General features: G+C 46.9%; 1 protein-coding gene across 5 annotated transcripts in view; it reads left to right on the top strand.

The window, feature by feature from the left end:
• mllt3 (MLLT3 super elongation complex subunit) overlaps positions 1-16,291 on the top strand; it is a 73,394-nt gene extending 57,103 nt beyond the window's left edge. For all 5 annotated transcript variants that reach the window (XM_035424777.1, XM_035424779.1, XM_035424778.1 and 2 more), the window contains 7 exons: positions 7,012-7,099; positions 8,542-8,595; positions 9,422-9,560; positions 12,087-12,189; positions 12,774-12,845; positions 13,384-13,455; positions 16,096-16,291. In XM_035424777.1, the coding sequence (XP_035280668.1) occupies positions 7,012-7,099; positions 8,542-8,595; positions 9,422-9,560; positions 12,087-12,189; positions 12,774-12,845; positions 13,384-13,455; positions 16,096-16,227 (660 nt within the window). In that variant the 3' untranslated portion in view covers positions 16,228-16,291. The remainder of the gene's footprint in view (positions 1-7,011; positions 7,100-8,541; positions 8,596-9,421; positions 9,561-12,086; positions 12,190-12,773; positions 12,846-13,383; positions 13,456-16,095) is intronic.
• The last annotated feature ends 11,161 nt before the right edge of the window (positions 16,292-27,452 follow it).

Raw genomic sequence — 27,452 nt, 5'->3', positions numbered from 1 at the left:
TCGCTGCGGCAGCTGCCTTTTCTCTCTCTCCCTCTCTTACGCTTGCCTCCACTTTCCCTGACGCCGGTTTAATGGAGAAATCATAATGTGGATGGTGCTGCTAGCTGCTTTACTGCTTGCTCTGGGAATATTTTTTTTTTTTGTTCATGCCACAAGGGTCATTGAACTGTTTGCTTCGATGCACTCTGCCATAAATTCAGAACTGACAAACGGCTATTAATCCCCCTTATGGCAATCCGCCCAGCTTATTTACATAAAAACGTCAGAGTTTGTGAGGTGTGAATCGTGGTATTGAGGTGGTAGCTTACCTGATGGTGACCCTCGCATTCTGCCCCTGCTCAAAGGAAATTACATTGTGACAAAATATAACACGTTATCAATTACTAATTACCAGGTCTTCAGAGAGCTGTTGGTGTACCTGAGCCAAAGTCTATGGATTTGGCTTGTAGTCGATGAGTCAAAAGGCAACCCCCCCCCCCCCCCCCCCCCCCCCCCCCATACACCAACACTGTATCTTACCCAGCAGCTGTGTTTGTGACCCATATAAAGCTATATAATGTTTTCTACAAGTACGATGGCCTTGCAAATTGTTTTATTAATGAATTAATTACATTTTCAATTAAAATAACAAAATTGGCCTTTTTGATGTTAAAAAGGTTCCTCGCCCCTGCATTGTATAAAAAGAACAATATTGACATTTCTATATTTGTTAGGCTATGACATTTCTTAAAACACTTCCATGTTTAAAAATAAATAAATAAATAAATTTCCCAGCAGCTGTTTAAATCAGTATGCTGATTAAATTGGAAACTTTTTTAATTCCATGGAAACTTTTGTAAACATGAAGAGATACCATCCATAAGGACTGTATCATAAAACTGTCTCCCACCAGGATAGCAATGTTGAGCAGCAGTACTTTTTATGGTCCTGATTGTGAACTTGACACTTTATTTTGAATAAAGAAATTATTCATAGCATCACAATCACAACTTCACTTCTCTATCTTAAGCCAACTTGGGGAAGGGAATTATTCTCATTTGCAATTAGCATGCAGTAAATATACACTAGAGCTGCAGCACATGCTCAAAGACTGTAATGAAAGTGCATCCAGATTCGGCACTAGTGACTGTATCTGTGTGTTTAGGCCAGGGTTGTCTGTGAAGCATAATGTGTTGTTTGTGAAATTCGCTATATAAATTTTTATTTTTGCACTAGGTGGTGTGCGCAGCATAACCAACTTTGGTTGAACCAAGGAAATATACCCACATAACCTATAGTCTAGATTTTAAATTTAGGAGTAGCATGCTTCACTTGCATTTCACATTACACACAAGCAGTTGTGGGTGAGACAGGCAGAAAGCAAGCAGCAAGTAATTGGGGGGGGGGGGGGGGGGGGGGTCTGCAACTCAAAGGAGGGCACTTTTGCTCCAGAGGGGCAAATTGCCTGGTGCCCCAGCACCATTAGTACCTTGTGTGTGCATGTGCCAGGCTAGGAGGTACAAAGGAGTGGTTCCCTTGTTTCCCCCTCCAATTGCTACATTCAGTGCAACCCAACAACACAACTGAATTTTCTTGCCCAATGTCATTTATTTATTTTAATTTTTTTTTTTTGCAGAAATCTCAGATGCAAATTGCACTCAGTGCTCTGCAACTCACCTTTAAAGCTTTGTCCCCGACATCGCTGCTTGCAGCTAATATTTTTTATTTATATTTTTCAAGACAAGTGTCTGCTTGGTGGCTGGCCAGGGTTGACAGAGGGGGGAAAAGGGGAGGAGCTCTGACCATGTGTTTGATGTCAGCCAGACACCTAGACAGACAAACGGGCCATTAAACTGAAAGGGTGTGAGGAGTGGGGAAACTTCAAAGATTGCCCCAGACCATGAAGGGAGGGGTTGTAAGTGCTGGCCACCTTGCCTCCGCCTCACACCTCGGCACAGAGCTGTGCCCAGCCCCCCCTCTACCCACCGCCCCCCTCTGCGCACGCCCAAATCTCCACAACAGCCCTGCCATAAACTACCCCTGGGGTCTGGGGGAGAGTCTAACTAAGGGGTTATTGAATTTTGTTTTCTTGAAATATGTGTGTGGTTTCATTTAATTTGAGTCCAACTGCCTCTTTGGGGGGGGGGGGGGGTGGGGGAAGATTATTACCATTTATAAATGATGTATGCCTGGTGTATTGTGTGAGTGTGTAAGCAAAGCAGATGTCTTTAATATGTATTAAATGTATGTAGATTTTACTTATTGTTCTCTAGGGGGAGAGACTGCAGATGCAGACTTGAACAGTAAAAAGCTTTCCCGTATTGAATTGGAATACAAGATCAAAGTGCCCGGGTCAGCTGCATTTGGCCCCCGGGTGACCAGGTTTAATTTTCCATGTACCATTTTCAATTTTAAGTTTAGGCATTTGGCAAACGCCTTTAGCTAAATGGTCATAGTAAGCATGCACCCCGAGAGCTATATTCAGATGGCTTTTCATGTAATGGAATTGGGGATAAAAAGGAGAGAGAGTTCCGTTCACATGCACCCAGCCCTCTTTAGAAGATTTGAGGAGGATTGGGGGGATCTTAACTTGAGGAATGGATCAGCCCGTTTTATCTTGATATTTTTTAAAGGAACTTTGCTCTTTCCGGATCCTTTTTTTCCTTTTACGAGCAGGCTCGGGCTATTCAGGATTTTCTCATCAGCAGATAACATTGTACGCTGGCCTGTCCTGTTCTGTCGTAAATCCGCCCGGTAGCATATTTTCTTATTGAATTAACCTTTTTAAAGTCATTTTAAAGCTGGAGACGTTGCAGGCAGGCTACTGTCCTGGATCTATTGCCCCACCACATCTGTGTGTGTGTGTGTGTGTGTGTGTGTGTGTGTGTGCGTGCGTGTGTGTGTGGATGGGGGGAATTAGAGAGGAATTTATAAAATGAAAATAAAAATCATATTAACTTTAATATTTCCTTCTGATTTGCTTTTGGGACCCACTCCAGAAAGGATTAACTTAATAGTACCTTAATGGCTACAAAGGAACCATAAAGAATCCTACCCTTCGAATTCATACGCGCGTATAAAATTCGGCGTTTCTCCTCCAGCGAAGTCGCTTTGGATGGGAGCGTTTTGGTCGTGGACGCAGAGGAACTGCGCCCAAAAGCGGATAGTTTAGCGCGGCCGGTGGAGATGGGATCGGACGAGCCGTCACAGCTAGAGTAAACTTGTCATCACCTCGCCTCTGAGGAGTAGCCCGGTGGCATAATAGCGGCGAGCCTCTCGGTAATTGAAATGCAACAGGAGCTTCACAGGTGCTGCATGAATTAAGCTGCTGGAGTCATTATCTGTGTTGCCTGTGGCTCCTTCTGCAAAAAAATGCCAGCTTTACGGGCGCATACAAAAGGCTGTAATTTATGACATTTTTATGGTCTTTTATGGGTTTTTTTTTTTTTTTGTTAGGGGATGGTCCTCTTAAATGGAACATTTTCGCTAAGACGAGTATTTTCAGAATGGGCGTATTATTTTCGGAATGGGACTGCTTTCCAAGATGGGAGTATTTTTCAGGATGGGAGTATTATTTTCAGCGCAGGATTCTCATCTCAGCGGATTTTTGAAGATGTCTTTGCACTTAACCCCAGATTTTTATTTTATTTTTTCTTGTTAGTGGAAGTGCACGCACTCTGAAGTGTAGTTGTGTTCCTAGAGGCCAGTATACATCTCCACTTACAAAAAACAGGTGGCTCTTCAGACTCCGTTGCCTGAAGGCTATTTTTACCCAACTTTGCAGATCTCTTCCACATGCTCGATTCTTTTAACAGTGTTAACAGGATCCATTATCTAATTAATGATCTCCCCAAATGGAGCACCAAATGGTTTCCTTTCAGAGTTTGTGACAGGTGATGAAAACCCAAAGTGAAATCCTTGATCGTAGAGCTGAACTGTGTCCAGTGAATATGTGCATATTTTCTCAAATATATAAATGTATGTTATATAACTCCTGTTAACCGGTTGTGTGTGTGTGTGTGCGTGAAAGAGAGAGTGTCTGTTTGCATGCTTAATTAGTGTGCATTTGTAGGAACTCACATTCTAAGGGGATGATTTCCCAACTGCCTACTTCCTAAATGGATGTAATGCAAATGACCATTGTGATTGTAACCTGCATCAAAAAGCATCAGCAGAAGAGGCGTGACCCTCTCTCTCTGTTTGCCATTGGATGATGTGGTCCAGTGGTGCCCAGACAGAGAGCAAGGCTGGCCTGTCCCGTTTAAAACCCCTTCTCCATCTGGGACATCTGTCTCCCTCTCTCTCTCTCTCTCTCTCTCTCTCTCTCTCTCTTTTCCTCTCTCTGTCTGTCTGTCTCTCTCCATGTCTGGCTCGCCCTCTCTCTCTCCGCCCCCCCCCCCCCACACTGGTTGTGACTTTGTGCGGTGCGTGGCGGATCCGGTCCCTTGCTCCCATTGTGGCTCCCTGTGATGTCAGTGCCGCGGCAGCGGGGAGAGTCTGCCGTTTGTGTGGGCCTGAAAAGAAAAGAGCGAGAGACGGGGAGGAGGGGTGGGGGAGAGGGAGGGAGGGAGGGAGGGAGGGAGAGAAGAAAGGCTTGAGTGTATAAGGGCTGTAAATACCAGAGCCCCTGGGAGACAGCCCTGTAAACCTGTCACACTATTCTCCTTAGTGCCTGGACCCTCCTTTAATCTCTGGAGCTGCAGTCTGGGCCTGGCTTGTGAGGGCAGTAATGCCTGCTCCCTTTTCTATACCCGACGTGCTTTAGCTTGTGATCGCAGAAACGCCTGGCTCGCCCTTCTGCATAAAACTCCTGTTTATTTCCCTTTAAAGTTCGATGGGAAAGGTGGTATTGGGTCTTACTCATTTTCAGCGTTTTCTTAAATCTGAAGTGCGTCGTCCCCTGTGCACGATCTGCAGCTCACGCTTACTGGAATGTGACGCACACGGTCGCGGGATCACGTCTTATCCCATCGTTTTGAGAGGGCAGGTTGTGTGCAAGCACACAAAATCAAGGAAAGGGGTGCGGGGATGGTTTCAAAAAGGCATTGATATTGTACAAGACTGAGTCTGCAGTTCTCCATGCGTTCGCCAAAAAAAAAAAAAAAAAAAGTTTTGGCGAGCGGCGTGCCAGACAAACGGCTGTTTAACGCGCTGATAAGCGGTGATTTAAAGTCGGAGTTAAGAGGCCGCTCTTCTCCCTCCCATAAACCACCGTGCGTGCTGTCCGGGGTCCGGTTGCGTATTAATTGTCGAGGCCGGATGATTGACTGTTGTCGACGGAAACCTCACGTGGGGAGCTTCCCGGGGGGAACGACGGCCACCCAGGCAACGTGGCCCCCTTTATGCTGAATCAGTCCAGCGGATGACAAACGGCCCAGTAGGGTGCGGAGTGCGTGCTAAATCTCAGGATCACCGACCGTGAATCTAGACGTCCGAAAAAACGGCGACTGGACAAGCCCTGGTGAGGCTGTGACAGAACCCAATCTCCACCCCCCCCTCAGACACTCAGACTGCCACATTGTATGCATTTATCAGCAGTGCTGTCACTTCACCAGTCATTATGTCACATTTTAACTATTACCCAGTAGTAGTTGTAGTGGTAGTTTAGCTTGTGTTGTGAGGTCTTCGTTGGTCCTGTTTCTTGGTCATGTTTGGTGGTGGGAGGTTTGGGTTGGTCATGTTTGGTGGTAGAATTGCATAGTGTATGGCTGGCCGTGAGAGGCAGTTTTGTGGTTTTAGCTGGTAGTGTTTGGTGGTAGAGTTGTGTAGTGTTGCATATGTTTTGATAGTGCTGTGGTGTTTGTTGTTTTTGTTAGGTGTTGGTGTTGCGAGTGTGCGTTGGTCTTGTGTAGTGTTGGTGCTTTGTGACAGTTTTGGGTGGAGTTCTTGATTTTTGTTCCTGTTTGTCTAGACAGAGGCTTTAAATGGGCACGATTTATAAAAAGTCCAAATGTTGAGGTCCAGACTGGAATCTGATGGAGAATTGCGCCAGGTCAGTCCTAAGGAGAAAGAGACAGTGCCGTAGGGCAAACGCAGAGGTGCAGGTCTGTGAGCCCCCATAAATCAGCCTTCGTTTGGAGGGGGGCTGGGGGAGGGGGGGGCCTGATTTATGGAAGGGGAAGTTACTGCTAAGACCATCAAAGCCGTCCGCATGGAAGAGCGAGTGCAGATAACGGCCGAGGTTTATGATCCAGGGAAATTTGTACTTTTTTTTCTTTTTCAGCAGAACGCCGTGTTAAATGGCGTACAATCATTATTTGTCACTTGCCCTGTTGCCGGGGTGACTTGAGTGGTTTTTAGGCTTTATGGTTTCCCTCTTCGCCTGCTGACTGCATCACCCTCTCCAAGGGGGCCGTCCTGCTTCCCACTCAGCTGGTAAGAATGTTCCGGATATCACTAGAATAGTGAGGGACAGGATGTTTGTCCCAGTTAATGGCTGAGCCCTTCATTAGTGCGGTCTTGTTGTAGGGCCTTGGGTTGGGAGGGCCTTAGCATCAGGTCAGGTGACCTTGCCTTTGGTTCGGAAATGCCCTTTATTGAATTGGGTGGACATTTTGTTGAGTTAAGAGGGTCTTGCAATCGGAGGGCCTTGCATTGTGCTGGGGTATATTGAAAGGGCCTACCATTGTGTTGGGTTATGTTGAGATGACCTGCCATTATGTTGGGTTATGTTGAGAGGGCCTTGCATTATATTGGGTTATGTTGTGAGGGCCTGGCATTGTGTGGGGCTATGTTGAGAGGGCCTGAAATTGTGTTGGGTTATGTTGAGATGACCTGCCGTTATGTTGAGAGGGCCTGGCATTGTGTGGGGCTATATTGAGAGGGCCTTGCAGGTGTAAGGGGAAGGGCATCAGTGTGTTGCATCCAGAAGTCTCGCCCCTTAATTTCAGCCTTGCAGACGACCAGGAGCAGCAGTGCAGTGTAAACACTGCAGTCCTGTGCAGTTTGAGGTTAAGGAACCTGTAACTCCGCCTCTCTCCTCCTCCCCAAACTCTTCCTCTAACTCCTCCACTTTGTGTCCCTTTGTCCCAGTCAGAGCAGCCCAGCCCAGCCAGCTCCACCTCCAGTTCCAGTTCCGGCTTCGCTCCCTCCCACAAACACCACAGTAACGATCGCCAAGGTAACAATCACCAAGGGATCTCCTGCTTCAAGCTGTGCTGTCTCTGTGCTCCACACTGTGCTGTCTGTGTACTCCACACTGTGCTGTCTGTACGCTCCACACTGTTCTGTCTCTATGCCCCACACTGTGTTGTCTCTACGCTCCACACTGTGCTGTCTCTACGCTCCACACTGTTCTGTCTCTACGCTCCACACTGTTCTGTCTCTATGCCCCACACTGTTCTGTCTCTATGCCCCACACTGTGCTGTCTCCACGCTCCACACTGTGCTGTCTCCACGCTCCACACTGTGCTGTCTCCACGCTCCACACTGTGCTGTCTCTACGCTCCACACTGTGCTGTCTGTATGTTCCACGCTGTGCTGTCTCTACGCTCCACACTGTGCTGTCTGTATGCTCCACACTGTGCTGTCTGTATGTTCCACACTGTGCTGTCTCTACGCTCCACACTGTGCTGTCTGTATGTTCCACACTGTGCTGTCTCTACGCCCCACACTGTGCTGTCTGTATGTTCCACACTGTGCTGTCTACGCTCCACACTGTGCTTTCTGTATGCTCTACACTGTGTTGTCTCTACGCTTCACACTGTGCTGTATGCTCCAAACTGTGCTGTCTGTATGCTTCACATTGCCCTTTCTGTATGATCGACACTGTGTTCTTTGCACACTTCACCCTGTGCTGTCTCTATGCCCCACACTGTGCTGTCTCTGTGATCCACAGTGTGCTGTGTCTTCAGGCTGTGTAGTCTCTTCATGCTACATGCTGTGCTTTTTTAAATAAGGTCCGATCGCATCGTCTCTATAATTTATAGTTGAGATGATCGATGCACAATTAGGTGAATCACTGAAGGTCAAACGGCTCAGTAAATCAGTCCAGTATTTGATTCCACATACGTATCTGTATGGACACTTATAAACAGCACAGTTCTGAGTGGCGCAGGTGAAATGAGAGGGATTAGAATGCACAGGCCATTTGTAGTCTTTTTCTTGCTCTTTCTTCGAAGTGCTCCAGTGCAACTGATGGTTGCAGCAAGCCTATTCCTCCGAAGTGCAGAAGCGCTAGTTCTTTCTTGCAAGAGCGTCTGTGCGTTTTGGCAAAACGTTCAAATTGCTGTTTTAAAAAAGAAAATTGCTCTCCGGTGGCCTTACCTCACTAAGACTCACCAAGAAAGGGGAAGTTGTATTTTATATTTCAGTGTTTGTGTTCAGTTTTTCATATCTCCTGAGAAAGGAAGCATTCAGTTCACTTTCCCATGTGTTCACTGTACAGTGAAGTGTGCTTCTTTCCCTCTTTTTGGAGTGCCATGCCTGCGCTACGGGAAAAGAAATTGGGTGTTCTTTGTTGGGAGTAATAGGAGTGTGTGTGGCACTGATGGGGGTGGGAACAGGGGGTGTCTGGCGGAAAGACTGTAAACCATTGTGCTCTGTTTTCTTTCATGGACGCAGTGCCTGATTTCGTCTGCAGGAAGGTGGTGGCTGTTCCTACAACAGCCCACACAGGTAACTGGCTAACTGACCACCCCAGCCCCCCCCCCGTCCCCCCAAATCACCATCATGCCCACCTTCCATCTCTTCTGTTTTTTTGTTTTTTTTTACTTATATGATTCGCTTTTCTGGTTTTATTAGCCTTTCAGGGAAATGGAAAGTACATTTCCTGTTTTTAATAAAAATGTAGTGTTTTTACCTGTATGGTTTTGCATGTGAAACATTTGTGAAATTGCCTTCTTTGTTCAGTGTGACATGAAACCCAATCGGATTTTCACATGAGGGCTAATTAAGGTGTAATGTACCTTCCTCCCTCCCCCACCCCAAAGAGCTGTATTCTGTCAGTAACTGTCCTGTATGGGCAGCCTCTGCTCATTTCTGGCCAGGGAGGGTGCTGTTCATGAAGAGTTTGAAGGGGATGAACTTCCTCTGAGTGGGAGGAGTTTGCAGGGGATGAACACTTTGAAGTGGGAGGAGTTTGGGAGGTGACCTGTCACAGAGTGGGAGGAGTTTGGGGGGGGGTCGAACTTCCTCTGAGTGGGAGGAGTTTTGGGGTGGATGACCTTCCTCAGAGTGGGAGGAGTTTGGGAGGGTGAACTTCCTCTGAGTGGGAGGAGTTTGGGGGTGGATGACCTTCCTCAGAGTGGGTGGAGTTTTGGGGGGGTGAGTTAGCAGCGATGTTTGCCCTGCCCTAACACTTTTTCACTCGCTTGGTCTTCTCTCTTTCACTTTCTTTTTCATTCTACCTACATCTGTCTGCTTTTCTCTTGCCTTCTTTTTCTCCTCCCCCCTCCCTCTCCATCCTTGTTTTGCTCCTTCTTTCCTTCCTGCTTTGTGACAGTCTTGGGCCCCCTGCGCTCTATAATCCAGGATCTACACTCAGAGGATAATGAAGAGGAGTCTGAGGACGATGACGATAATGAAGCGGACTCTGACCTGGAGCGGCCACTGCACACGCACCTGAGCCACCGGCACCGCAGGTGAGCGCGAGGCCGTGCAACTGGCCGGCAGTATCCGGCCAGGCCATTGGCTGTTAATAAAGGGGTATGCCTTTGGGTAGCAGTATTGGGAGCATGCTACTGGCTGTCGGTGTCACTCAGTATGAGACCACACCATTGGGTGTGCCATTGGGTGTTATTATGGGGCTATGATTTGGATGTTGCTATGAGGCTATGTTATTGGTTGTCCGTGTCATGTGGTTTAGAACCACACAGCTGTCATTCAGCTCATTTTTAATACGAGTTCCAGAGGTTTTAGTAAAAACCAGTCTCACATTCCTCTACGAAACCATACATGAGTTTCACTCCCTTTGTGTAAAAGGAGCTGTTCTTTTTTTAAACCTGTGTTGACTTCAAGTACGCTTTCCTTTATTGCCTTAAGTTTTATTTTATGATAATGTAAGATTCTAGATAAACACAGTATTAGACTCGGTTGAAACATAAATTGATTTGTGTTTACCAGATTAGCGTTTATGTTGTCCACATGCATGCATCAGGCCGACTGGGCGAATTAACATTTATGTAGTGGTCTTGCAGGCTTGTGAACTGCATCTAATAGACATGCGCTTGGAGCCTTGTATGACACTTAGGGAGTATGAGAATTTATTTCCGTTGAAAGTGCTGAAGATAATTCCCCTCAGCAAATGAAATACTGTTTAGTGGCTGAGAGTGTTGAACTCATGGTGTGTTTGTACCACACACCCACAGTATGGGGTGATGATTTGAGTTTTTTTCATCGCCTGCCATTTCTTGCCATCTTGCATTGTGCCAGCTGTAAAATTAAAAATTTAAATTTTTTTCAATCATAAGAGATGGTGTCTTGCAGTCTGAATGGTCATTTTTATTTATTTATTTTTTTTAGCCCCATGAGAGTTTTGAAAATGAGTGTTTTTATTGACTTTGGAAAGCAACTAGCCACTGTGGCTGGTGAGCCAACAAGTTAATGCCAAGCCCTGCATGTAGCCACAACTCTTAATGTAGTAGCAACATTTTGTGGAGACAAGTGGCTGTTTTTGTTGCTGGCTATGGCAAGAAAGATGTTGACAGCCACAATTTAGGGAATTTTTTTTTTACTTTACGTCTGCAAACAGATCAAAACGAAATTAGGGCTCCTTTTTTTAATAGTGAACAAGTCTTTAGCAACATCATTTGCTTGTGAATTCATTTTTTGTTTTGTCCATTTCAATGCAGTCTGACCACTTCTTCTGTTCTCACGGGGTGTTGGAATGCCTTTCTTTCAATCTGTTAAGCACTTAAGCCCTGGGACCTGCTATGCTGTTGCCCTCCTTGGGTGAAGTTTATGCCGAGGTGCCCTTTGGTCCTCCCGTTCGAAACCGGTGCAGAAACTCCTGTCCGAGAGTGTTACTGAAATTTGCGTCATGCAGTACTGAGAGGTGTGCAAGTTCTACACCGGGGGAACTCATTAGAGTTTTTCCATCTGACCGTGGGAAAGACTAGAATCATGGTATGATTACGGCTCAATCCGCCACTGGGTCATATCAATTGACCCTGTTATTATTACACAAACATTCTCTGCTCCGCTGGACTCGCCGAGCCTGCGCTTCCTGTGAGCGGCCTAGCAGTCGCAGGTCTGTTCTGAGGGACCTCCTCGCTAGTTTGAAACAGCTGGGGAGGTGGTTACCACAGCCGCGATTTTGGTAACGAGGGATTTGGCAGTGTTTGTCAAATGGCACTATGTAAAAATAAGACTTGCGTGATTGACATGATTTTTCAGAAGTACACAACCTCATTGAAAGCTTTGTTACTATAGCTACTTTGGCCCTCTTTGGCCCTGTTGCGCTAAACTATTTCCCTTTTGGCTAATGTCACGGGTATCGCTGTGTAACAAAACGATAAGCAGCACTTTTACTGTATTGCTGGCTATCTGGCTAATCATCCCTTTTTTGTTGTTAGGTTAATATTGCACTAAGTGATTTATAAATGGGCCTCTCTGCCTTTTTTCTATTCCTGAGAGTAATGCTAATGTTCTCCACTGCTGTTTGTCGCTCTGGATAAGAGCGTCTGCTAAGTGACTGTAATGTAAATACAGGCTACTCACCACCTGCTTGTATGACGTGACCCAGTTCAGAGTTTGGAATCCGGGTTCTAAGATATGACCCAGTCCAGGGTTTGGAAGAGAGGTCCTGAGTTATGACCCAGTTCAGAGTTTGGAATCCAGGTTCTGAGATATGACCCAGTCCAGGGTTTGGAACCCAGGTTCTGAGATATGACCCAGTCCAGGGTTTGGAAGCCAGGTTCTGAGATATGACCCAGTCCCTGGTTTGGAAGCCGGGTTCTGAGATATGACCCAGTCCAGGGTTTGGAAGCCAGGTTCTGAGGTGTTACTCAGTCCAGGGTTTGAAAGCCAGGTTCTGAGATATGACCCAGTCCAGGGTTTGGAAGCCAGGTTCTGAGGTGTTACTCAGTCCAGGGTTTGAAAGCCAGGTTCTGAGAGATGACCCAGTCCAGGGTTTTGGACCCCGGTTCTGAGTTCTGTGCCTTCCGCAGGGTGAGTCTGAGTGATGGCAGCGACAGCGAGAATAGCTCCGCCTCTTCCCCCCCGCCCCGGAACGACCCCCCACCGCCCCTGCTGAAGACCAGCAATAACCAGGTTTGGCCTGAATCCCAATTGCACGCCCATGCGTGCACACACACACACACACTAAGCCACACACATGCGGGCACACACACACACACACACACACACACGTTCACCTACATCCACAAATCCCCACACACAAACACACACGCCCACACAAACCCCCCCTGCCATTACTGAGCGTGCTCACTCCCGCAGACTGATGGCACTGGAGCCGCAGACCCTGTGAACGCCCTCTTCCCCAGTTGTTTGTGGGGGCGGCTAGCTGGCTAACCGGTGGAAGGAACGCTTTTCAGCGTTGACATGTGGAACAGACGCGCTCCATTCGGGGGCTTTTGTTTTCGTTTTCTGTCACTCTTGACGGCTCCTCACGCGGTCAAGCGCAGCTGCCTCTCCCAATCGATCACACTTCAGATGGGCGGCGTGTAGAAAAAAACAACCGCTTCTTCGAATGCATTAGCAGTGATTTTTTTAAAGTCTCAGTATACACAGCGTCTCTCGCTGAAACTTGATTTCATCTGAAGTTGCTGGTCAGGAAAACATCGGCTCGCGTCTGTGTTTCTGTAGTTATTATTTTTTTGTCCCTGTTTCCATAGATACTGGAAGTGAAAAGCCCAATAAAACAGTTGAAGCAAGAAAAAAGCATGAAAAACATTGACTGTGACAAGGTAAGAATGGGTTTTGCCCTTGATCTAATCACTGTGAGTGGCGTATTGAAAACTGGTACATTTCAAATAGAAGTAAAGGTTCAAATGAATGATCAAATGAAATGTCAGTGTCACCCTGTATCTTTGTGAGAATTTATTGTAACCCAACAGAAGCCAGTTTGGAAGCGTTTACTGATGAACAAGGTGTGCACATTTAAACATAGACCAGTGTTGTCCAAACTGTTCTGAAAAAGGCTGGTGTGGGTGCAGGATGTGTTCTACTCCGGCACTCGAACACCTGATTCAGCTTGGGGTACTTTGGAAGGTGAATCGTAAAGAAAAGGCATTGTTGTCATTCGCAACTAATCAAGACCTTGATCAATTACCACAATTAGCTGGTTTGAGAACGTCTGGGCGAAAGGCCTGCACCCACATCGACCCTTTCCAGATAAGATTAGTCACCCGTGATATGGACACTTGTAGATGCCATGAGGGGATTGCTGGCGGTGTTGTAATGTGACCTGCAGGAAACCCTCTTATTGGCTGTTGTGCATTACAGGCCTACCTGGATGAGCTGGTGGAACTGCACAGACGACTGATGGCGCTGAGAGAGAGACACATCTTACAACAGGTAATACCAGAGACACACCTTACAGCAGGTAATACCAGACACACCTTACAGCAGGTAATACCAGAGACACACCTTACAACAGGTAATACCAGAGACACACCTTACAGCAGGTAATACCAGAGACACACCTTACAGCAGGTAATACCAGAGACACACCTTACAGCAGGTAATATCAGAGACACACCCTACAGCAGGTAATACCAGAGACACACCTTACAGCAGGTAGTATCAGAGACACACCTTACAGCAGGTAGTATCAGAGACACACCTTACAGCAGGTAATATCAGAGACACACCTTATAGCAGGTAATACCAGAGACACACCTTACAGCAGGTAATACCAGACACACCTTACAGCAGGTAATATCAGAGACACACCTTACAGCAGGTAATACCAGAGACACACCTTACAGCAGGTAATACCAGAGACACACCTTACAGCAGGTAATATCAGAGACACACCTTACAGCAGGTAATATCAGAGACACACCTTACAGCAGGTAGTATCAGAGACACACCTTACAGCAGGTAATACCAGAGACACACCTTACAGCAGGTAATATCAGAGACACACCTTACAGCAGGTAATATCAGAGACACATCTTACAGCAGGTAATATCAGAGACACACCTTACAGCAGGTAATACCAGAGACACACCTTACAGCAGGTAATACCAGAGACACACCTTATAGCAGGTAATACCAGAGACACACCTTATAGCAGGTAATACCAGAGACACACCTTACAGCAGGTAATACCAGAGACACACCTTACAGCAGGTAATACCAGAGACACACCTTACAGCAGGTAGTATCAGAGACACACCTTACAGCAGGTAGTATCAGAGACACACCTTACAACAGGTAATATCAGAGACACACCTTACAGCAGGTAATACCAGAGACACACCTTACAGCAGGTAATATCAGAGACACACCTTACAACAGGTAATACCAGAGACACACCTTACAACAGGTAATATCAGAGACACACCTTACAGCAGGTAATACCAGAGACACACCTTACAGCAGGTAATACCAGAGACACACCTTACAGCAGGTAATACCAGAGACACACCTTACAGCAGGTAATGCCAGAGACACACCTTACAGCAGGTAATATCGGAGACACACCTTACAGCAGGTAATACCAGAGACACACCTTACAGCAGGTAATACCAGAGACTCTCCTTCCTCAGAAGGTCTGCGTTTCCACCTTTATATCGTAGCTCGGCATTTTCCAACCACAGCATGCAGTTATTGCATGTTCCTTTCCTTCATTCAAATTTCAAATCGTACTGAATATTTTCTGCGTCTTGAGCTACAGCTTGAGATCTCAGACTCCAGTCTGGGAGGAGTAACACAGTGTTTGCCTGGCTGGGGTTAACTTGCAGCGCAGGATCTGTGTCAGTGGGGCGCGGCAGTGCGTGAAGGAGCCGCTGCTTTACTGTTTGTTTGATTTTTCCCTGCCCGTCGAATACGCCCCGTGATGTAGACGTCCTCTAACCTCAGCTGTGGGCCGCGTTGCCCCGCGTGCAAACCCGGGTTGTGCGGAAGCACATGAGGTCCATCTGCTGATGTCGAAGCAGGGCCTGTGCGTTCTCTTGTGTTCTTGGCCTGGTTTCAGGAGGAAAGGGATGGGGGTTGGGGGTGGGTGGGTGGGACGCGGTTTTGGAAAATGTTTTCCACATGGAACTCCACTTTGTAGTGCGAAACCGGCCAATCGCGTCGGGTCCATTTTGAACACGAGGGCTTTGTCAGCTCAGAACAGACGTGGGAGGGTCCCCGCTACTCACAGATATGCTATGCTTCCAATATGGAGAAGTGCAACCAATAGCGGGTTTTTTTGTTGAGGGGAAGAGGGCAATGAATGTGCATCCTACCAATGAGAGATGACGCACAAAAAGGGGGGCGTGGCTCAACACTCTGCACTCGGCCTCATGAAAACCCGACAGCCGCCACCTGCTGCTCACAGAACACACTGGAGATTCACTACAATACAGGAAAAAAATAAATCCCAGTTCCATTTCCAAAACAGCAGCATATATACATGGATCCTTTACAATATTTTTTAAAGCTTTGTTCAGATGCCAGTATACAGTGTGCTTTGTTTGAACTAACTGGGGGAAAGGCCGTACCGCTTTGCATATTGAAAATGGCGAAATAACCTCATCCCGATTTCTGTTCATAAGTGGTCATCTAGATAGAGGGGTAGAGGGGCTCAGAAGTTGAGCCGGAGGTTGCAAGTTTTCATTGCTCTTTAGCGGCCACTACTGGTTCGGTCAGGCAGCTGCGGATGCACGAACCAAGGATAGGCTGACCTCGTGATCCTCCAACGACATGGGCACTATGTAACTGGAGGTGCGTCTGCAGCATGAAAAGAAGCGAAATGGGTAATTGTGGGAATTGGAAGAGTCATGTGCCTACAGCTCTATCATCCTGAAGCAACAAGTTTGACTGAGTTTGGGTTGGGGGAAAAAAGAGGGGAGGGCTCTTAAAAAAACGAATCACTAAATAAAAACCAATGACATGACCCAAGCGGTTGATTCTGAGCATCGGTATACAATGAAATGGTGTGTTTGAATGGTCTGCATGACCCTGAACGCTGAAAGCCGTCCGTCCCTTGCTCTTTTCTTTCAGATCGTCAACCTCATCGAGGAGACAGGACACTTCCACATCACCAACACCACCTTTGACTTTGACCTTTGCTCGCTGGATAAAACCACGGTGCGCAAGCTGCAGAGTTATTTGGAGACTTCCGGAACATCCTGAGGATCTGGGTGCAGCTGGCTGCCATGAAAGGGGAAGATCCTCACGCCCACATGGGGCATGGGGCGGGGGGGTTGGGGGGGTGGCGGTGGTGGGAGGGAAGAAAGAAAAGGATTTTTTTTTTTTTTAAACTTGAAATTATGCAGCGACAAAAAACTGCCTGCCAAGTCTGGAGATTCCTGCCCTCTCAGCTTTATCTCCTCTTCACTCGCGAGCTGGCGACTGCAGAAAGATGGAGGGGGGGATGGGGAGGGGTGGGGAGAATGGTGCAGAAACCTTGGAGCTCCGTTCCTGTTGTCCCAGAGTTCACCTGGAATGCCTTGAAAACAACTTCAAAAAAAAAACTATGTAAAAAAAAAAACGGGGAAAAAGCAAGACCTGGCTCTTAAAGAATGTGGATATCGTTACTGTGTACTGTGTGCGATAATTCTGTTCCCTTTTTGTGAAGATTGCATGTGAAAACACTGCCTTACTACATTGTCCGTCTATTTATTGAGTTTCAGGTCTGTGTGGGTGGGTGGGGGGGGATAGGGGTCGTTGTCTTGGCGAACGGGTGTGGCACGGCGTACAAGCACTTCAGGAACCCCCGGGTGTGCGGCTGCGTGGAGGGAAAACGGGCTCGTGCGGTCCCCTTCCAGCGTTTCCACACGCGGGGCTATCGCTGCTTCCTGTCAAAGGAAGGCACTGCAGAGACTGCAGCTTGCGCTGTGTGTGTGTGTGTGTGTGTGTGTGTGTGTGTGTGCGTGCGCGCGCGTGTGTGTATTGGAACTGAAAGCAAATTGCATTGTAAAATAATCATTTTAAAGAACATGCCCTGAAAATGTATATTCTTGGTACAAAAGTTTGAAAATTACAATTGGACAGTCAAAGTTCAAATCATGTCAAGAAGGCAGGCTGTTATTTTTATGTTTGTGCACTAGCCTCAATTTGAATGAGAACGAGGCCAGTTTAACCAATCACATGCTGAAATGTAGCAGTGAGTGGGAGGGGATTAGTCAATGTGGTGAGTGGGAGGGGAGGGATTTGTCAGGGGTCATGTGAATTGAGCCCACTGGTAGGAGCAAAGCTTGAGTTGGGTAGGCAAATCTACACGTTCTGAGGCTGGTAGGACTAATGTATTCTTACAAATGTAAGATTTGTTTTGTAGAAAAAAACCTTTTTGAACCTGTTAATCTTATTTATTTTGTGGGGGGTGGGGCAGGGGGGACCCTCAGTTGCCAAATATAATTTCTGTATGGAGGGGAAACGAAGTCACACTTTTTTTTTTTTTTTTTTCGTGGAGGTGGAAACTGCTCTGTTGGTAACTGAAAGGAACCCAGTTTAATTTGGCTTGTTTTGCCAAGCGAGAATCTGTGAGGTAACCCTGAGAGGGGGGATCGTTGGGCGGAATGCACAAGTCCTCCTTTGTGTTTGCTGAAAAACGGAGTCGTTTCGGGACTCCGGTTTCGCTGTGTTGTGTTAGAAATTTACGGCGGGTCACTCTGTAATGGGCACAGACATGACCAAACGGCCAGCCGGGAGGAGGGGGGAATAGCTTACAGGCACTGTTTGTGATTTGTGTATGATTTTTTAAAAAAGAAAAAAAATGTATTTTGTTTCTGTGTGTGTTTGCATACTACGGGCTCATTCTGTCAATCCTTCCCCTGCATTCCATTTCTCAGCCCAAAGATTTTTTTCCCCCCCCTAATTTGTTTTGTACAAATATCATGATATATTGTTTATATGTGTATATAAACTCTATATGTGATGCATCCCGCCATCTTTGGTTTCGTTTGACTGTCTGTGGCTGCATCTGTTTGTACTTGGAGCAGCAGTTGCTTTTAATACACACTGTGCAATTACTGATGAATTCCATATGTGCACCATTAACCAGTCACAGTCATGTGATCAGGAGGAGGTTTGCCCCAGCACTGGCCATCCTGCGTCCGCCATTCTCCTTATGGCTACTCGCCCAAGAAGACAGCTTCTCATGTGGTTGCTCACGGCAACCTCTTGTTTAAAAGAAAGAAAAAAAAAAGAAAAACGAGATTGCTATTCGGCTGAGGTGGATCGACTCTGTGCTGCTATTGGATGATAGCAGTCAGTGGGCGTGGCATCCTGGTGGCCAGGATAAGAGAAGTGGGGTGAATACTGAAAAAAAAAAAAAAAAAACTTAATCTAAGAATCTCCAAGTTTTCTGCAGGTAACACCTGAAAAACCAATCCAGCTGTGTGAATCCCATTTTAAGGGGCACTACTGCTATTATGGATATTTGTCATATGTAGATGGGTCTTGGGCATAAGGTTTTTTTTTTTTTTTTTTTTTTTTTTTAAGAGGGGTTAATATTTTGACATTTGTTTAAAAAAAAAAAAAAAAAAAAAAAATTTTTAACAATTGCAGTCACGTTGGGCTGAACGTGAGGACGGGTGTTCTTCAGTCTCTGCAGTGAAAGTGAGGCGGGCCGCGGCGTCTGGGAGTGTCATCCACCTTGCAGGCTTCCCTACGAAACAAGAATATCAGCTCACGTCTGTGAGAGGGCCCTGTCTGCGTTCGTCTGCCCGTTCATTGATTGTGTGCTCTGAGATGATTTCCCCTGGTTCCCCTGAATTCCGCTGTCGGATCCTGGATTCCCGACCCGCTTAATGACCATCTGCCTGGGTCTCTGGCTTCATCAGAAGAAAGGGCTTCTCACGGCCATCTTATTTCTTATTTCAGCTTTCGTTCATTTCATTAAACCAACCTGCCTGGCATGTATGATGAAAAGTAATTGAAATTCTGCGGAAGTTCGGTCGGTGTAAATGTGAAATGTCAATGAAAAATCATATGCGTTTTTCTTATGTTGGGGGTAATGAAGATTAATCTTGACTGGTACGTTAAGCACCAACTTCCTGCATTAAAACTGAGGTTGAGACAGACCTCTTAAAGAAAATAGACATGACATGAAAAGGAGGAAAACATGCACACACACACACACATCCCCCACACACTATTTTAGTTGACAGTATTATGAGCTTGCAGGGTTTCATATGGGGACCTGTAGACATTGCTCCACAAATCCCCCAGTAAAATATTTATTCTTGTGTCAATGATTTCTTACAATGGGTCTTAAATGCTAATGGATCCTGGGAAGGTTATTTAAACCAGAGCTGAAATGTGAAACGGTCTGTTAAAGTGGGAAGGCTGCAGCTAGCGGGGAGTTTATTAATGTATAGCCCTACTCTCCAGTCATAACGTCCCCATTTCAATTAGAACACAGGGCTTGTGTCCCACACATGGTTTCTTTATGTTTTTGTCAAAGTGGGTGGTCTGACAAAAGCAGTTCTCTGTGGTTCTTCCCTTTCTGCCGATGCCGGAGTGTGTTTTGGCTATGTGAAGGCGGCAGTGTTCAAAACACTTCAACGGCATGTCGTGGTGGAGGATGGCAGACTGTTAAAGGAGCTGGCCTTTTGCTGCACTGTGTAAGATGTCATCTCAGTGAAGTTTGCGGTCATGTGTGTGTGCGCACAGACCAGCGCAGCTGTGGTTTGTGTGGTTAGCCAAGATATTTGACCTAAAAGCTGGGTGTACGGAGCCCAAGACCCACTTCCTAAAAACTAGCCACATGTCGGAGTGCTCTGCAACGTGCATTTTTAAAGAGATCTGATGTGGTTTGTGTGTTCTCTTTTTTTTTTTTAGGCCATTCCATCCCACTCCAGTGGCTGAGATTCAACATCTGTCCTTAACTTTGACTAACATTTAAACAACATTAATCTTACTTTCCTTTCAAGGCAATTTGTTGAGCTCATGCACCGCAGCTCGCAAAGCCGAGTTTGTAAAGCTTGCATTTAGATGTTCTCGTCAAAGTTGAGGATGAATGTTCTGATTGAACACAGGCCTGTATTTAGGTGACTCTGGAGGGTTATGGAAGGCATTCTTAAGTACATTTTTTGTACATTTAGCATTCTTTCAATGACTAAAAACACTTTAGGACAAAGTGCCTCCGGAGGGGACAGCCAGGTCCAGCAACACGAGTCAGCAGAGTGGAATAGCCTCTCGCTTTGGAGCTTTGGAAATTTTGAAGGTGACTTGGAGAGGCTTGTTGACCCCGGGGGCGTGTCCCGATATTCCAAAACGGTATCCTCCTTTCCTCCACTACTACATCCGCTCCTCCGCACTACGGAAACCTAACTTTGTATCCTCCCTCCCTCTAGTGTCCCAGTAATGGAGAAGAGCAAAGTCACTTCAAACACCGCTCCTCGCCTCTTCCTGGCGAAGGATACATCCCACGGAATCTGACACTGTCCAAACTTTAGAAAGTGGCCGAGGACTTGCCAGCACGCAAAATGTAGGGCTCATGTCCTACTGATAAATTTTGCAATTTAAGATGGAGTGGCAGGCTTATTTGCTTGTACATGATTGTTCATGTTACTTAAGTGAACACGACTCTACACATAATGGTACATAGCCATCATGATTATTTATTTCAGTCTGTGAATATGGGTGAATGAATTTATCAATGAACTGTTCCCAAAGGTATTTATTACCAACAAATTTGAGATATTCCAGTGGGAAATGATTGTTTTTCAGTGTGAATACTGCCATAATATGAATATTGGGAAACAATAACTGATGTGGGATGCATGATAGGCTAGGGTCATTGTGTGGGCTCAAAAAAAAAATGATGTTTATGATAAGGCTATTTCTTCAATGGTCGACATCGATGATGGTGAAGCAGATAAGCTGTTTCAGTTGTCTTCCTAATTCTCTCCTCTATTTGTCTCCTCCCCTCCTTTCCTCCACATACTTCCAGGTAGGAAATGAGTGGTATGGGGGGAGTGGGGAAAAAGGAGGTGAGGAGTGAAAAGTATTGGGACTCACCCAGGGAATGTGAGTTGGAGCAGGGGTATTGGACTCCAGTCATTGAGGGCTGCAGTGTCTGCTGGGTTTCAGTGAAATTCAACACTGAAGCGATTCATTTACTCACCGATCGCCTTGTGTCTGAGACTTAAATTGGCTGCTGATTTAAAGGAAATCCACAATAACCTTCACTTGCTGCGGCTCTTTTGGAACTGCTGTGCGACAACCCTCATTTGGAATAACTGCTCTGGTCTGGTGGCATAGCACAGAGGTTCCCAAATTTGGCTGTGGAGTCCCCAACATTTTTTCTAGTTTTCCCCCCAGTCTCATGATTATTTTAAGATATTACAGTTTTAAACAAATGTGTTTTTGTTTCATTGGAATATGCTTTACCGTTGCACTTTTCGTTTACCACAAATGTTTTTGTTTCGGTGTCCAGGTGTCCACACTTTGAGCAGTTAGTACCCAACTGATTGTGCCTGGCAGTGCCTTGCAAAATGAGTTGCTTCACATATAGCGCACACAAGAAATTCAAGCAGGAAACAGAATCTAAAATCTTTAAAAATCTTTTTTAAAAATGAATATTTCTTGTTTTGTAACATCGGTTTCTGACAATGTGTCGGTAAGAGGGTGGTTAATGTAATTAAAAAAACAACACGTCATACTTCAGGAGTAGCATTTATGGTTGGAATGAAAAGCAGCATGCAGGGGCTACCCCCAGACTGAGTTTGGGAAATCTGAGCTAGAGGCATGTGTGTTCAGGCCAAGGACGCCATGCAGAGGAATTGTGTTTAGCGCACATCTTGAGTGACCTAACCAGGATACGTCCTTGATGACATTTTGCATCCAGAAGGGCTTGCTTGCCTACTACTTGCCTACAACCGGCAGAGAGGATTCAGGTGATGGAAATTAAGGTGGCGCCTGAATGGGGTGGAGGGTAAGATTGTAACAAATGGACTAAGCCTCACCACTTAACGCCAATTTGTGCAGCCATCAAATGCGACAGAACACCTGTCGTCTTCGCGGCGTAGTGGTGATGCGCTTATAATCGTATTTACATTTCCCTTTCATAGTTCTTGATGCCAACACACTCACACACACACACACGTTTAGTATCCCGGTCGTGTTTTTCACATTACGCGAGGTTTATGTTTTAAACCGCCGTTTGTCGCTCGCGGTCATGCGTGACCACGGTAACGAGCTTCTTATGCGTTAACTACATGCCACTGAGTTACTCTGCGGCCCCCCTGCTAGTGCGAAGTTGTGGGGAAGTTAGAAAATATGGCGTTTTGCCTATTTCTTCACCTGGCTTGGCCTTCAAGACACACACACACACACGCACACACACTCGCGTGCTGGCCACGGTTGTTGTTTCACCGGTGCTTCTCATTCCTAAAGAGCTCGCAGGATGTGGACGTAACGCCCGTGTAGATGCGCGGAATGTCGCAGTCCTTGTGAATTGTCCTCAGGATTTTTCCACAGAGACTCCGGTGGGAAGCGAACCATCCTGGACACGGGGAAGCAGCTGCGGCGGCGGCTGTGTTGCCGTGGATACCCATCCGCATCCTTGAGCTGCGATGACACGGTGAGACGGGCATTGTGATCGTCACGGTCATGTGGCCGTGCTCGCTGCAGAGCACTTGATGTCATCATTTGATGCTTGGATTCCGAACGCGTTAGTATTGGGTTACGTTTCTTTTAATGACTGAGAGATGTTCACACGGAAACGAATTGAAGCGAACAAATCATCCAGTAAAGTAGTATGAAAGCTTTTCTATCACATTCTCACAGTCCTTATTCTCTCTCTCATATGGAGAGCTGAATAGCCTTGGGACATCATTTTTATAGGCTACAGTTTGTGTGTAGTTTACGGCAGAGGAGGCAATTTTACATCAACTGGATATTTGACGATACCACTGGTAACCTGGCGTAAAGGTTTTGCTATTAAAACATGAAGTTTCAAAAAAATAATAATAATGAAAGCCACTTACTGGCATTTGTAACAAGTGAATTAATATTTTCTTTCTCAAGAGAAATGTAGAGAGAGATTGGAGAGAGAACGTTTCTTTATGGTGTTAAGATCTACATTTTACTGATGGACAATAAGGCTTTTTCATACATTGGAAAAAATATGTGGGCTCCTGACTTGCTCCGAGTCTTACTGACTCCACAGGCTGAAGTCAATGAGGCTGAAAGAACGGCATGATAAATCAGCCATTAATTATTACAAGAACCAACTGCAGTGTGTGTGTGTGCGTGTGTGTGCATGCGTGTGTCACACTCTTTTTCCCTCCCAACACCTGTTCATTACTCCATAAATCCTCCCCAGACCCAATTAAAGGGGCAGGGAAGAGTCTGGCCCCCCCGGCTCTTTGAAGGGCCCGAAACCAAGGGGGACTTAGTGCCAGACCACAAAGCCCCCTCTCTCTCTCTCTCTCTCCCTCCCTCTCTCCCTCTCTCCCTCTCTCTCCACTCTCCACTCCCGTCTCTGATCTAATGGGCCATTTAAGTAAGTATATGTGTACATATAGATGACCGCGCGGACGACAGCCATCGGAGCATGCCCAGCTGTTTCTTTCTCTTGCCTTTTTAAAAAAAAAATTTGTTTGCTGCCGCACAGAAGATATTAGTGCATTGAATATAGTTTGGATTCTCCCCAAAACGGGGTCTTCGTTCCGGTTTGTTTAGCTTCCCCCACTGTAAGTTTTTTTGGCCGCGGTTTCCGAAGCCCCCCCAGCCCTCCCCCCCTTTGCAGCCTCCTCTAACTTCTTGGGTGGGTGGGTGGGTGGGTTGTGGGGAGGGTTGAGCAGTCTTGGGTAGGTAGGTGGGTGGGTTGTGGGGAGGGTTGAGCAGTCTTGGGTGGGTGTTTAGGTGGGTTGTGGGGAGGGTTGAGCAGTCTTGGGTGGGTGGGTGGGTTGTGGGGAGGGTTGAGCAGTCTTGGGTGGGTGTTTAGGTGGGTTGTGGGGAGGGTTGAGCAGTCTTGGGTGGGTGGGTGGGTTGTGGGGAGGGTTGAGCAGTCTTGGGTGGGTGTTTAGGTGGGTTGTGGGGAGGGTTGAGCAGTCTTGGGTGGGTAGGTGGGAGGGTTGTGGGGAGGGTTGAGCAGTCTTGGGTGGGTAGGTGGGAGGGTTGTGGGGAGGGTTGAGCAGTCTTGGGTGGGTGGGTGGATTTTTGGGGAGGGTTGAGCAGTCTTGGGTGGGTGGGTGGGTGGGTGGGTTGTGGGGAGGGTTGAGCAGTCTTGGGTGGGTGGGTGGGTTGTGGGGAGGGTTGAGCAGTCTTGGGTGGGTGGGTGGGTTGTGGGGAGGGTTGAGCAGTCTTGGGTGGGTGGGTGGATTTTTGGGGAGGGTTGAGCAGTCTTGGGTGGGTGGGTGGGTGGGTGGGTTGTGGGGAGGGTTGAGCAGTCTTGGGTGGGTGGGTGGGTGGGTGGATTGTGGGGAGGGTTGAGCCGGACGCTCTCATGGGTTGGTGGCTTACACGGCGTGGGAGAAACGCGCGGCCTACGCCGACGAGGCTTCCCTTTCAGCTCGAAGACGCAGAAGGGAAAATATTTCATTTGCGTCTGCTTTCACCGGAGTTCTAAAGGACGCTGGGAAGATGAAGAAGAAGAAGGAAGGAAGAAGTAGAAAGGAAAGCGGGGACCCTTTGAAATGGCTTAAGTTAATCCCGTGTCCAAAAGCAAAGTCTGCGGAGCTGGTCGAGAGAGAGAGAGAGAAAATGGAGCAGTTCACAGTGAGGGCCAACAGCAGGACATCCTGTTTGAGCTCCGAAATGCCGTTTCCTCCAATAAAAAGAAGGGAGACCCTGGAAATAATCTCCCGCAGAAGAGACACAGAGACATTGATTGTCATCCTGGCTCAGAGCCAAGGCCGCCAAGAGAAAAGGGTCCAGCAGTCACAGAGCACCTAAAGGAAGTCATTAGAGCAGCGGGCTGACGAAAAAGTCTGATCCCCCCACCCCCCCCAACACACACGCATGCACCCGCCCCTCCCCGATGGCATCCTCCAGACTGTTCCCCACAAAGGCCTCGTAAACGCCGCCATCACAAAGAAACGGCTCCCCAATCGCGCACCTTTTGATCCCGACGCAGAGACGAGGAAATTAGCGGGAGACGAACGGTGCGAGCAGTTTTTTTTCTGCGTCCCGACTCCAGCGATTTGGATTGAAATTGTGTGTGTGTGTGTGTGTGTGTGTGCGTGTGAGTGTGTGCACACGCGTGTGTGCCTGTGTGCGTGCGTGCGTGCATGTTAGGGTAATTCATTTTATTTTATGAGGTGTTGCTGCAGGGCCAACTTCCAGATTACTCTTCAACGTAGTTAAAAATGGTGGATAGACATATCTGAAACCATATCTACAATCTACGATTTTCACAGATTTTTAGATCTCCATTTTTTATGGTCCTAAGAGTACTCGCAAAACTAACATGTAAGTCATTTTGTTGAAAGAAAATCATTTATGTATATATTATTGAGAAAGGACGTAAATACGCTAAAAGTCGGCCCTACACACACACGCACACGCACACACACACACGCACAGCTTCTGCCTATTCTCCCAGCCATTTTGTTCCCAGTTCTAATCCGCCATTGTCATCAAATTTGCACACAGTGACCATAATTCAGAAGCGCCCATCATATGTTTTAGCTTAGCTTGTGTCCTGGGTCCCCTTCAGTCAGACGTGTTGACCTTTCTGCCAGTTCCGCTAGCCGAATTCTGGGTGGCGGCTCTTGTCGCTGAAAATGCATACAAATTAGCTTTTCAAAAATCAGATCAAGTTATGTAAAGAACAAAAGCAAGCGGACTTCAAAGTGAGGGGGGAGAGGGGAGGGGATGAAGAGGGGATGGGGGGATGGGGGTACGAGAGGGAAGGGGGGGGGGGCAGGGTGGTCGGATATCCTTACCCTTCAGAGGGGGAGGGCCTGATGCTTCAGTGTTTAAGTGCTTTCCCTAATTGCTAGGTCCCCAGCATTTGATTATTTTTATGTGCACAACGTCACCCCCCCACCCCCCCCCCACACACACACACACACACTCCCAAAGTAACCCACCCCCCACACACACACACACACACACAAACACACCCAAAGTAACCCCCCCCCCCCGCTACTTTAACATAGGTCCAGCTCTTTGGAGCGACCCACAGTCTGAACCTAAACCTGGAACTTTGATTTATTTTGACTTTCTTGGGATGAGTACACACACACTCGTGCACAGACACTCTTTCTTCCTCTTGATGTATCTGGATGGGCCAGTGAGCCATGACAGGCGACTGCATTTTCCCCTCTCTCTCTCTCTCTCCTCTCTCTCTCTCTCTCTCCCTCCCTTCTCCCTTTCTCTTACCCTCTGTCTCTCCCTCCCCTCTCCCTTTCTCTTACCCTCTGTCTCTCTCTCACATACAGCACACCCACACACTCACACTCAGAGCAGGACTACACTAATGGCCTGCCTCGTACGCACACTCTCACTGTAGCACCGCACAAGGAGGCATTAGAGGGTGAGAACCTTGGCCCGAAATTCTGCAATCCTGTCCTGTCCCCCCACAAACATGACAGACAGCCCAATCCCCAGCCCCTCTACTCCCAGTTCCCACTCCCTTTGAAAAAAATACTTCTGAATTATCTATAATCAAGTGCAATATTGCATTCAATAGGTTTTAAAATGCAATAGGTCCCAATGTATGTGTATTCATGTGTGTATGTGTGTGACCATGTCTATGTGCATGTCTGTGTGTGTGTGTGTGTGTGTGTGTGTAATGAATAGGAGTAGCAGTCTCTGCTTCAGATTTTGTCCCTTGTCTGTATGCAAAGGAGCGCTGTTTTAAATGTCAATGAATTTCCAGTATGTAATCTCACGATGGCACGCTGATACACACTTCCCATTAAAACTTCATAAAGCCTAAATACTCCAACTGAATACTGAAGCAATTCAGGTTAAGTGACTCGTGTAACAGTGCGATGGTAGCAGCCCCCACCTGGGAATCCAACCCACAGCCTCTGAGTTTAGCCAGCTCTCTAACCGTTACGCTACACTGCTGCTCATTGGCTAGCCCTTGCTGTCATCATAACGGCAACCTTCTAGAACAGTTAACAATGCCCCCTGTAATGCAGTACTGCTCACACATGTATCCATACGGCTGTGAAAATACGTGCACACTGCATTAGAATTGTGCAATCTCATTGTGCAGTCGCCATTGATTTTATGTACTAATGTATTAATGTTTTTTTTTGGTTGAATATAATCTGTTTGAAATGACCACCCCCCCCTCCCCCCTCCCGAGTTTGTGTCTGTGATAGAAGTATCAGACATGTGGAGGTTGGACATCCTAAATGGAGATTGAGCTATGATTTCTTACCTCACTCAGGGCAGTGATGTATTGCGATCCCTCTTAATTAGGGGATTTTATGAGCCTGCTGTTCCAC

This window comes from Anguilla anguilla, chromosome 7 (genome assembly GCF_013347855.1).
Source record: "Anguilla anguilla isolate fAngAng1 chromosome 7, fAngAng1.pri, whole genome shotgun sequence".
Classification (NCBI taxonomy): domain Eukaryota; kingdom Metazoa; phylum Chordata; class Actinopteri; order Anguilliformes; family Anguillidae; genus Anguilla; species Anguilla anguilla.
Note: the sequence above shows the minus strand (reverse complement) of the source record. Positions and strands in the feature narration are given on the sequence as shown.